Source organism: Vulpes lagopus, chromosome 12, assembly GCF_018345385.1.
Source record: "Vulpes lagopus strain Blue_001 chromosome 12, ASM1834538v1, whole genome shotgun sequence".
Classification (NCBI taxonomy): domain Eukaryota; kingdom Metazoa; phylum Chordata; class Mammalia; order Carnivora; family Canidae; genus Vulpes; species Vulpes lagopus.
This window is the reverse complement of record NC_054835.1, coordinates 3,440,357-3,452,620: the sequence shown is the minus strand read 5'-3', so window position 1 is coordinate 3,452,620 and position 12,264 is coordinate 3,440,357. Positions and strand designations below refer to the sequence as shown.

The window sequence follows — 12,264 nt, the reverse complement described above, 5'->3', positions numbered from 1 at the left end:
CCACTAATTTCAATTTTTAGAGAATCTCAGTATTTACGATTCTGAAAGATTTTGTGGTTATAATCTATAAGAATTTTTATCTTCAGGTAAGGTGCTTAATCTCAAAAGAATATCCTAAGAATATATACTATGCCCTGAAAACAAGAAGCTAATTCAGAAGATTGGTGTTTCTTTTTTAGCAGGGAAAGGAGAGTTAAATGCAGACAAGGAAAATGCTACTTATATTTAGATAAAGAATAAAAAAAGACAAGTGCTTTGTTACATACAGTTATCTCAGTTTCCCAGTCTGTCTGAAGTCTCTGCCCATGAAGGGTAGGTGGATATGAATAACTAAACAGCAATTTTCCAGAGAATTTAAATAGCAGTTACCTGCAATTTCCTGTAAGCGATCTTCATCAATGTTAGGGTCAAAATCACTTCCCAAGACATCTGTACTCCAGGTCTCACTCACTGTTTCTGATATATCTCTGTCATCTGTTAGTCCCATCATGTCACGTATTTCAAATTTCCTTAGCTTATCATCAAGATTATCTTGTGTTGTAGCTATCAAAAACAGAATTAAGCACTTAAAAATGGTACCAGCACAGCTATGATTTTTTTAATCAACTTTAAAGATACATATTTTATCATTAATACTGAGCAAGCAGTCCCAAAACACTGAATTATTCCCCTATGGATGTACTCTTTACCTCTCTGAACTGAGCTCAGGATATATACCCTGGTAGATTGGTAGATTAACTGGGACAACCTCTACAGTGTGACTTTGATAAAAAATTGGGATATATTCCCCTCTCTGTGTATTTGCACAGGCCCTGTTACTTGCTCTGGCCAAAAGAGCAAAAAGGAAACGAGGCAGTTTCAAGGCCAGGCCTCAAGATACCTTATAAAATTTCTGCTCTCTTTTTCACCTTCTGTCATGAGAACAAAGCTTAAGCTAGCCTGCTGGTGAATGAGGGACCACAGGGGACGGCGTGAAGTTCATCCTAGAGCAGCCAACTCCTCACTGACCACCTGTCCCCCCGCTTTAAGGCTAGCATTTTCTTCCACTAGGTTTTGCCCTATACTTCCAACCATATGTATCTCTTATTCAGAACTGCCAAGGCACTTCTGTAACACTTCTGGTCATTTGTCTACCTTCCTCTCCCTATTCTAAGTACCTTTAACCTCAAGTATTTATCTTTGTATCCCTGAAAAGTTCAGTATTACAGAACTGAAATGCCAAATATTACAAGATTCAAGCAATTCATTTTAATTATTCTATGTAACTTCAGCCTAAAAAATTCATTTACCAACTAAACATTTTTTAAGAATGGAAAGAACTATGAATAAATGCAAGTTTGAAAAAAAAATGCAAGTTTGATGGTCATTATATAATCAAAGTTATTCTTTTACTAAACACAGTCAACCTACATGGAACACAACCAGGTAAATTCTTTGCTACTTAAGCAACTGTGTTCAACTTCACTTTACCTTGCTCATGCTCTAATAACTGTAGAGCTTCAACTCCATTACTCCCAGAAGGTCCAGCTCCAAGTTCTGATACAGATTCTCCTTCCAGGTCTAGAGAGGATACTGAATTGGAGCGATTTGAGGGACCTAGAGAAATGTTTATACTGTGAGTGAACTTTTTAAATCATGAGCCACCATGTAACTTTTCATGTCCTGATAATAGACTAGACTGATTAAGGTAAAAAAAAAAAAAAAAAAAGACTGATTAAGGTACATTTATTTATTTGTTTATTTAAATGTATTTATTGGGACTCCTGGGTTGCTCAGTGGTTGAGCATCTGCTTTCCGCCCAGGGCATGATCCTGGAGTGCCGGGATCGAGTCCCACATCTGGCTCCCTGCATGGAGCCCACTTCTCTTTCTGCCTGTGTCTCTCTTTGTGTCTTTCATGAATAAGTATATAAAAATCTTTAAAGGGATCCCTGGGTGGCACAGCGGTTTGGCGCCTGCCTTTGGCCCAGGGCGCGATCCTGGAGACCCGGGATCAAATCCCACGTCGGGCTTCCGGTGCATGGAGCCTGCTTCTCCCTCTGCCTGTGTCTCTGCCTCTCTCTCTCTCTGTGTGACTATCATAAGTAAATAAAAATTTAAAAAAAAATCTTTAAAGACAAAAAATGTATTTATTTATTTTAGAGAGTATGTGTAAGCAGAGGACACAGAGAAAGGCAGAGGGAGAGAGAATCTTAAGCAGATTCCTTGTTGAGCACAGAGCCAGATATAGGGCTTGATCCTACAACCCTGAGGAACATGACTCGAGTGGAAATCAAGAGTGGAATGCTTAACCGACTGAGCCACCCAGGTGTCCCAAGGTGCTTTTATTTATGTATTTATTTTTATTAAGGTGCTTTTAAATTTTTTTTTAAATTGCTTTTAGGCAGGGGGAAGGAAAGAAGGAGAGGAAGAGAGAATCTTAAGAAGGCTCCATGCTCAGTGCAGAGTCCAATGCAGGGCTCGATCTAACGACCCCTGATCAAGACCTGAGCTGAGAGCAAGAGTCAGATGCCTAACCCACTGAGCCACCCAGGCGACCCTACCATTCTACTGATAACAGTATTCTGGTTTATTTTTATTAAAATTGGGTTTAGGGGATCCCTGGGTGGCTCGGCGGTTTAGCGCCTGCCTTTGGCCCAGGGCGCGATCCTAGAGTCCCGGGATCGGGTCCCGCATCGGGCTCCCGGCATGGAGCCTGCTTCTCCCTCTGCCTGTGTCTCTGCCTCTCTCTCTATCTCTATCATAAATAAATAAATAAATCTTTAAAAAAAATTAGGTTTATGTTGTTTTGTAACCCTTTTTTGTTTACCCATATAGCAGTGACATTTCCCTCTATAATTTAACATTCTTAAATAACCTGAGTTCTTAATGGTTTTTTACTTTAACTTCAAATGGGCATAATTTATTTAAATATTCTTGTTTGATTAAACATAGATTGCTTCTACCTTTCAAGCATTATAAAAAGCCCTTCATGGCGCCTGGGTGGCTCAGTGGTTGAGCATCTGCCTTTGGCTCAGGTGTTGATCCCTAGGTCCTGGGATCAAGTCCTGCATCGGGCTCCCCACAGGGAGCCTGTTTCTCCCTCTGCCTATGTCTCTGCCTCTCTCTCTGTATCTCTCATGAATAAATAAATAAAATCTTAAAAAAAAAAAAAAAAAAAAAAAGCCCTTCAACAAGCGACCTTGAATTGTTTCCTAGGATAAATTCCTAGAAGCACAATTGCTAGTTTAAAGGGCATGTCTAGGGATCCCTGGGTGGCGCAGCGGTTTGGCGCCTGCCTATGGCCCAGGGCGCGATCCTGGAGATCCGGGATCGAATCCCACGTCAGGCTCCCGGTGCATGGAGCCTGCTTCTCCCTCTGCCTGTGTCTCTGCCTCTCTCTCTCACTGTGTTCCTATCATAAATAAATAAAAATTAAAAAAAAAATAAAATAAAAATAAAGGGCATGTCTATTTTTAAGGCACAGATGTAGTATTAAAAGCACTGGAACACTTGGGTGATTCAGTAGGTTAAGCATCCCATGTTGGAACCCAGTGTGAAGCCTACTTAAAAAAAAAAAAATAGAATGGTAAAATTACAAATGATTCCGTTTCCTTTCTGCATTTTCTAGACTAAATATACATTACTTATGTTCTAAAAAGTTCAAAAAAAGGAAAAGTTATTACATTTTATGTTTAAAATGATAGTAAACTCAACTTTCTTCATTAAAATGTTTGTCCTCATACATGGAATGACAAATTCTCATTTCATAATCTATGCTTTTAATTTTCTAATTTTATTCCTATTTCCATTGTATCTTCCTGCTTCATAAAGGTGTGTGTGAATAAAGAAATACAGAACATTAGATGTATACATAATATCATGAAATACTAGTGAGTCCATTTTTTTCCCATTTAGACATGCACCATATCCCTCTAAAGGAGCTCCATAAGCTTTGGTATACATTAATACTAGAGAAATTTTGGCATTATTCAAGGTTCAATGAAGACTGTTATCTTTTCCGTTTTCTATGATCAAAGGTCTCTTGCAATCTTTTTCTTTTAAATTTTCTTCTTGCAATCTTATTTATTCCAGAAACAATCTTTATAGCCAACTGTTCAAGATCATTAGAGGAAAACTTCATTACTCTCCTTCGGGAGAAAAACAGATAGTATAATTATAATTTATAAGGCTCCTTTAAAGATCACAAAACAAGTATTACTTGAATCACACAACTCTGAATGAAGTAACCCTTCACCTTCGGATATTCCTTCCAGATTATCACTGCAGAGGGAAAAGCGCAAGGTTTTATCAGGTTTACCATGGAGTTTGTTTTCATCAACAGGGACATCTCCTTGTCCTCCATCCGAAAGTTGCATGTTTAGGACCTGAAAAATAAAATGCCAAAAATATATATATATAAGTAATAAAAAAACAAAATGCCATTGGTTTATTAGAACTGAAAGGTTACTGATATGAAAACAGACCACACCAAATGGATATTTAAGTTCTTCTTCTTCTTTTTTTTAAATTTATTTTAAAGATTTTATTTATTTATTCGTGAGAGACACACAGAGAGAGAGGCAGAGACACAAGCAGAGGGAGAAGCAGGCTCGATGCAGGGAGCCTGACGTGGGACTTGATCCCAGGTCTCCAGGATCACACCCTGGGCTGCAGGCAGCACTAAACTGCTGAGCCACCCGGGCTACCCCTATTTAAGTTCTTCTTAAATTCTCATTTTTAACTAAAAACCCATTTATGAGATTCTGATAAAGCTTTTAAGTATCCCTAGAATAAAAGTAGATGAGTTAAAAAAAAGTGAACCTATGCCTTCCCATCAACCATCACCCAGATGATCTTCCCATCATCTCATCTCAGGATGAGAAACTGAACAATCGGGTATTAGTGAGTGGTGGGTAGGATCATAAGAATCAAAAGGTTTTGGAATCAGCAGGCTGGTCCTTCTGATTCTGCCATGTGCCAACTATGTAATCTTGGGTAAATGATTTAAGCTCTCTAAACTCCAGTTTCTTTATAAAAGAATCATGGTAATAGTAGGCATGCCATGGAGTTGCTGAGGATTAAATAAAAAGATGCACAGAAAGCATCTGCATGGTAAAAGGACATTAAATTTGCAGTACATTTTTTTCCAAAAGTTAATAAACTGGTATCCTTGGGTGGCTCAGCGATTGAGAGTCTGCCTTGGGCCCAGGGCATGATCCTGTAGTCACAGGATCCAGTCCCACATCGGGCTCCCTGCGTGGAGCCTGCTTCTCCCTCCGCCTGTGTCTCTGCCTCTCTCTGTGTCTCTCTGTGCTTCTCATGAATAAATAAATAAAATCTCTTTAAAAAAAAAGTTAATAAACTAATTCAATAGGAAGAAAACATAGAACAAATTATTTTGTAGGCATCAGAATTCAAACCTGAATTCAAATTTGAACCCTGCCTTGATCACAGCCACAAAAGTCCATACCAGAAGCTGAATTGTGACTTCACAGCCATCTCTAGCCTAGAGCTGATGGTCTTTTTACAAAGTTTCTATTTGTTAGATGACTTCCAAAAAAGAGAATTCTTATCCCGCCACATGAAGTTCATAACTCAGCTGTAAACGTGTATCTCCAATCTAATGAAGAACTGAGTGCTTTGCTCAAAGTCAAACAGCATGTTTTAAGCACACATGGAACTCAAAATCACAGCCACTAGCATCTTAGGTTATTGGCAAAATATGAAGGAAGAATAGTATCCTCACTTAAAAAGAATTAAAAAACCCAAAACCTTCTATGTGTTGTTTTGGCCCTACATTTAAATAAGTAAATTAAAAAAAATAAAATAAAATAAAATAAAATAAAAAAATAAATGAGTAAAGTTTTTTAAAGGCTCTATACCTTTATTCATGTGATACTTTAAAAAAGCCATTTAAAGACAGAATTATTTTGGGGTGCCTGAGTGGCTCAATCAGTTAAGCATCTGCTTTTGGCACAGGTCATGATCTCAGGGTCCTGGGATCGAGCCCAGCATCAGGTTCTTTGCTCAGTGGGGAGTCTGCTTCTCCCTCTCTCTCTGCTCCTCTCCCCACTCCCACCCCCTACTGCTCATACTTTCTCCCTCTCAATAAAATCTTTAAAAAAAGAATTTCTCTCTCTCCTCTTATAAATTAAAGAATCATTTTCCTAAATTTGCTTGAAATTAAATGCAGACATAAAAATTTTATATTTTGGGTTTTTTTTTTTTTAAGATTTTGTTTACTTACTGGACAGAGAGAGCTAGAAAACGCAAGCACACAAGCAGGGGGAGTGGCAGGCAGAGGGAGAGAGAGAAGCAGGCTCCCTGCTAAGCAAGGGAGCCCAATGTGGGGCTCACATGTTCCCTGGGATCGTGACCTGAGGCGAAGGCAGACACTTAACTGACTAAGCCACCCAGGCACCCCTACATTTTGTATTTTTAAGGTAACTTGGATCTTTAAACTCATAATGAGCAATGTACAAAAAATCTTCAGGAAAAATCTATGTAAAGGCCTAGAGAATGATAAGATTAACACCAAACAAGAGGCTTATACCACACTGAAGATACTTCCCTGCACAGGAACCCAGGGGCTGTCATCAAGGCTGCCAGAGCTGGGAACTGGGGGAAGGTTACCAGGGGAAGGTAAAAGGCCACAGAGCTCCCTGACTGAAACTCAGCAACTGTTTCCCTCATTCAGCATTCCCCTAGATGTTATACATTTTTTTATTATATCTCAGGAGTTCCTAAAAAGTTGATTCTGACAGTTTTTGCCAGCTCATCTGTGTGTGTGTATGAAGATAATTCTAGAGTGTGACAGAGCTCTTTCCTAAGGGTCATGCCACAAATCCAAACACAGTCTTACGGGCAAGCCCGGGTGGCTCAGCAGTTTAGCACTGCCTTCAGCCCACGGCCTGAAGACCCAGGATTGAGTCCCATGTCAGGCTCCCTGCATGGAGCCTGCTTCTCCCTCTGCCTGTGTCTCTGCCTCTCTCTCTCTCTGTCTCTTATCAATAAATAAATTTTTAAAATCTTAAAAAAACAAAAAACACAGTCTTACTAATCACTATAATCACTTCATCGACCACTATAACTGGCCCCTTCATCCCAGGTCAGGAATAGGTGTTTTTTTTTTGTTTGTTTGTTTTGGTTTCTTTTTTAAAGATTTTATTTAGGGGAGCCCCAGTGGCCCAGCGGTTTAGTGCTGCCTTCAGCCCAGGGCGTGATCCTGGAGATCCAGGATCGAGTCCCACATCGGGCTCCCTGTGTGGAGCCTGCTTCTCCCTCTACCTGTGTCTCTGCCTCTCTCTCTGTGTCTCTCATGAATAAATAAATAAAATCTTAAAAAAATAAAAAATAAAATAAAATAAATTAAATTAAATTAAAAAATAAAGATTTTATTTATTTATTAGAGACACGCACACAGAGAGAGATTGAGAGAGAGAGAGAGAGAGAGAGGCAGAGACACAGGCAGAGGGAGAAGCAGGCTCCATGCAGGGAGCCTGACGTGGGACTCGATCCTGGATCTCCAGGATCACACCCTGGGCTGATGGCGGTGCTAAATCGCTGAGCCACCAGGGCTGCCCAGGAATAGGTGTTCTTGAGTAATAGCAGTCACTGTTGAATATATAAGATGCTTCTTTTTGATTTCTTCATTCCCTTTGCCTCTCTCCCAAGCTCTTCTGTTTACAAATATCTTAAAAGAGATTTCCACACCCCAACCGCATTTCTTCAAAATATTTTTACTTTCTTAGTTATCTTTTCAGTATCCTCTTCCATTTCTTCCTAACCAACTAAAGAACAGAAAATATTTCTAAAGAATATCTGGCTCTTTAAAGCAGGAGTACCACTAGTATATCATTAGAAAGAAAAGAAACAAAAAACATTTCCTACAAGTCACTGGAAAAGTCTTTTCAATTTTCATACTATAATTTCCTGGCTTCCCATCTCTTCTATACTATTAGGAAAATTATTTTTGGTGTAGACTTAATCACCAACTATTATACTATTTTTTTGCTATTGTACTATTAATATCAATATATTAATGTGAAAGGTCCCCAGAACTATTCACAGGAAGTTTGGCATTTAATGTACTCATTAAATACATACTGACTTACAGAAGTAAGAGACCATAAATTAGGAAAAAAGAACCTAATTATTTAATATTAATGGCTGTAAGTTAAATGTAACAATACATTCATACCTCATTTTCTGACATCATCCCTGGAGTGAGCTGGGGACCTGTCCCTAAAGAAATGACCAACACCTCTTCTGGCTGTACTTCCTGGATGGTTTCTTGAGATGATCCTTCATGCTCCATATGTAAGTCCATTAGCACATTGGTGCGGCTTCTACTCCGAGTTGCTAATAAAAAAATTTTCAAATATGATAATTTAGAGAACAAGATAAAATGAAGAAAACGGTAAATACAAAAATGTATTTTATATTAATGTACGACATTTGCGCATGCACAAAAAAACAAGTGGTGAGAATATGAATTTTAAAAAACTCCTACATCTTCCCAGTTACTCTACTGATGACTAACACAAATTGTCCTTCAAAACAGATAGTCAGAAACAACAGGCTTATGTGCACCTGACAGGGAGTGACACACACAGATAAGCACACCTGCATAACAGCAAACATATCTGTCCATTTAAGACTTAGGGTGACAAAAATAACATTACCTTATTCCTTATCAAGATACCTTTAACAATTTCTCCCATAAAATGATTTAACTGCCACAGGTCTCCCATACTAATAACTGAACTTACAAGCATTAGAAATTTTCACAGGGACGCCTGGGGTGGCTCAGCGGTTTGGCGCCTGCCTTCGGCCCAGGGTGTGATCCTGGGGTCCTGGGATCGAGTCCCGCATCAGGCTCCCTGCATGGAGCCTGCTTCTCCCTCTGCCTGTGTCTCTGCCTCTCTCTCTCTCTCTCTGGGTCTCTCATGAATAAATAAATAAAATCTTAAAAAAAAAGAAAAAGAAAAAGAAATTTTCATAGAGAAATCCAATAGCCATATAAAGTAATATATGGTAATCGGACAACTGTTGACAAAATCAGAATCAGTTTTTGAAAACATGTTGACTTTCCTGAAATGTACTCATCTCCCTCTAAAGGTGCAGGAAAAAAGACTTCCCTATGTTTGAATATAAGTGACCCTTCTGCTTTATAGAAACATTCTAAATAATGAAAATCTAATTATTTGGTTTTTTTTTCCCCCTACCTATAAGAAAATAATACTTTTTTCTAAAATTATCATTCTACACATCTTATAAGAACTTTGAGATACTCAAAGATTTAGATAGTTTGACAATTTCTCTGTGATTTTAAGTCTTCTGCAACAAGTTTCAATTTTCTTTCAGAGGGGAATAAAATTCAACACAACCTGAATACTAAATATAAATTCTACTTTAGTGCAAAATAATCAAAAGTACAGACATAAAGCAAAAACACTCTATAGAAAAGTCAACTTCACTTTGAGTGAAAGCTATCCTACTTGAAGACAGAAATATAAAGAATCCTCTAGAGGCACCTGGGGGCTCAGTCGGGTAAGCTTCTAACTCTTGGTTTCTTGGTTTCAGCTCAGGTCATAATCTCAGGGTTGTAGGATCAAGCCCCACAAGCTCCACACTCAACAGGAATCTGCCCAAGATTCTCTTCCTCTCCTTCTCCCTCTGCCCCACCCCTCGCATGCTCACTCTCTCTCAAATAAGCAAATAAATAAATCTTAAAAAAATATAAAGAGTCTTCTTTAGACAATGCTGTAGATCTGCTCATTAATCACTCTGGCTTTCAAAATTCAGAGCATACATCAATTCCCAAAAGTCGAACACAGGTTCACTCTCACATCTTTATTTGCTGACCTTCATCACTGTCTTCTACTGAACTGTGAATTTCAACTTTATGAACTACATGAATCTTAAGCAACAAATTTTATAATTTATAAAAATGCAAGTAATCAAAATCTATGTAGCAATTTACATAAAGCAAAAGCAACATGCACATGGAGCATACTTTCATATACTGTTTCTTAAATGAAAGTTATATAAGAGGAGGAAGAACAGCCTATTACCCACCAAATGGGGTTACTAGAGTAATATGAGCAGTAAGATTTGTGGCTGAGGAATCCCAGGCAGTGATGGCTGCTAACTGTTGTCCTGGGTTGCGAAAGCATTAAATAGAAAGAAAATCAATCCTCTGAATAATGGACACATTTTTTAAAAATACAAAATAAATTCAATGACCAGGTCATATGACTAAACAAAGTAATATTGGGCAAATATTTGAAATTTACTTTCCATTATACCCCATTTAACGATACTTCTGGATGACAAGAAATGCAAGAACAGGAGTGAATGACAGAGGGAAAAAAATCCCTGATTTACCAAAAATCATTTATTCCTTCATGTGAAAAAAGTGCAAATAGGCTGTAATATTAAAAATCACTGAGTATTGGGGCACCTGGGTGGCTCAGTGCCTGCCTTCAGCTCAGGTCATGATCTCAGAGTCCTGGGATTAAGCCCCACGTTGGGCTCCCTGATCAGCGAGGAGTCTGCTTGTCCCTTTCCTGCTGCTCCTCCCTCCTGCTCTTGATTGCACGCGCTCTCTCTCTCAAATAAATAAAATCTTTAAAAAAAAAAAAAACCACTCCGTGTTGGGTCAGCAGTGGCTTACTTAGCTGGTTAAGCACCCAACTCCGTTTTTGTTTTTTTTAAGATTTTGATTTATTTATTCGAGAGAGAGAGAGCATATGAGCAAGTGAGGGGAGAGGGCAGAAGGAGAAGCAGACTCCACCCTAAGTAGGGAGCACAACACGGGGCTCGATCCCAGGACTCTGAGATTGTGACCTGAGCTAAAGGCAGGTGCTTAACCAAATGAGCCACTCAGGTGCCCTTAAGTGCCCAACTCTTGATTTCGACTCAGGTCACAATCTCAAGGTTGTGAGACTGATCACACATCAGGCTCTGCGCTCAGTGGGAAGTCTGCTTCTTTCCCTCTCCCTATGTCCCCTGCCCCACTTGTGCGCTCTCATCCTCCTTTCTCTCTCTAATAAATAAATAAATCTAAAAAAAAGAAATCACTGCATGCCAAACTTCATCTTTTTTTTCTATTTTTAATTCTGATAATTGATATTCTGGGATGATGAAAGCTAAAGACTTGAAGAATATGATGTCATATTCTTTTTTTTATGATGTCATATTCTTGTTGATATTATTCCATATTACATTAAATCTAAGATGGATTAATTTAAGAAACTGTCAGTTCTTAACAAATTGGCTCACAGAAGTTTAAAAATGAAATCCTATTCTTCAAAATGTATAAAATAACTATTCATTTTCACTAATTGTCACTGACACTAAAACACCGCTTCTTGGCCTAAACACTCTTTCCCTCTCTCTCTTATCTACTTTGTCTAACTCCCATTCATCCTTCAAAGAGAAAGTATGATCTTCTCCTGATGCCATCATCACCTACCCAACATAGGTGCCCCACAAGCCTCCATACATGCTTATTTCCTTCAGACACAATATAATGAAGGCAACTGGTTTCCTCTTTTTCTCCCCAACTAGACTATTAGCAATCAGCACAGTAGCAGCACATCCTAATGGTCTTTGTATCCCCAATGTCTAACACAGTGCCTCCCATGCAGGATAGTGATTATACCTACTCTTTTTACATGGATTTTTTTGCATGAATTAAATGAAACAACATCTATAAAGTGCTCATCCAGATTCTGGTACAGAGTACATGGTAATGCTCAATTTGTACGTGTGTGTACGCATATAGATAACAGATGTTTACTATGTGAGTAAAACTTAGGGGTGTCTGGGTGGTTCAGTCAGTTAAGCGTCTGCCTTCAGCTCAGGTCATGATCCCAGAGTCCTGGGATCAAGCCCTGCATCAGGCTCCCTGCTCAGCAAAGAGACTTCCTCTCCCTCTCCCTCTGCTGCTCCCCTGCTTGTGTGCTCTCTCTCTGGTCATATAAACAAAATCTTTAAAAAAAAAAAAAAAAAAGGTGAATAAAACTTAGACTCAATTTTTAGATAAACTTGACAAAATAAAATGGAACCTTAATTTTATAAAACAACAAAGATACCTTAGATCACTTAATGAAAGATTAATAATAATAATAATGGAAAATAGTAAGTATATATTCAACTTTACTGATAGAACCCTCTAAGTTATTATTTTATTATTTAAAACTTGGATGAAAGGACAGGGCTACCTAATTCAAATACTGATATTTCCAAATTTTCCCCAAAAAAGTTACTAAAATAT

The 12,264-nt window shown here is 38.4% G+C and overlaps 1 protein-coding gene across 5 annotated transcripts in view; it reads right to left on the bottom strand.

Annotated features, from left to right (window-relative positions):
* GAPVD1 (GTPase activating protein and VPS9 domains 1) overlaps nucleotides 1-12,264 on the bottom strand; it is an 81,952-nt gene that overhangs the window by 28,164 nt on the left and 41,524 nt on the right. For 3 of the 5 annotated variants that reach the window (XM_041724863.1, XM_041724866.1, XM_041724864.1), the window contains exons 7-10: nucleotides 8,182-8,342; nucleotides 4,237-4,366; nucleotides 1,471-1,596; nucleotides 370-543 (exon numbers count right to left, since the gene is read on the bottom strand). In XM_041724863.1, coding sequence (XP_041580797.1) covers nucleotides 370-543; nucleotides 1,471-1,596; nucleotides 4,237-4,366; nucleotides 8,182-8,342 — 591 coding nt within the window. The remainder of the gene's footprint in view (nucleotides 1-369; nucleotides 544-1,470; nucleotides 1,597-4,236; nucleotides 4,367-8,181; nucleotides 8,343-12,264) is intronic. The other 2 variants (XM_041724865.1, XM_041724867.1) reach the window with 1 other exon arrangement.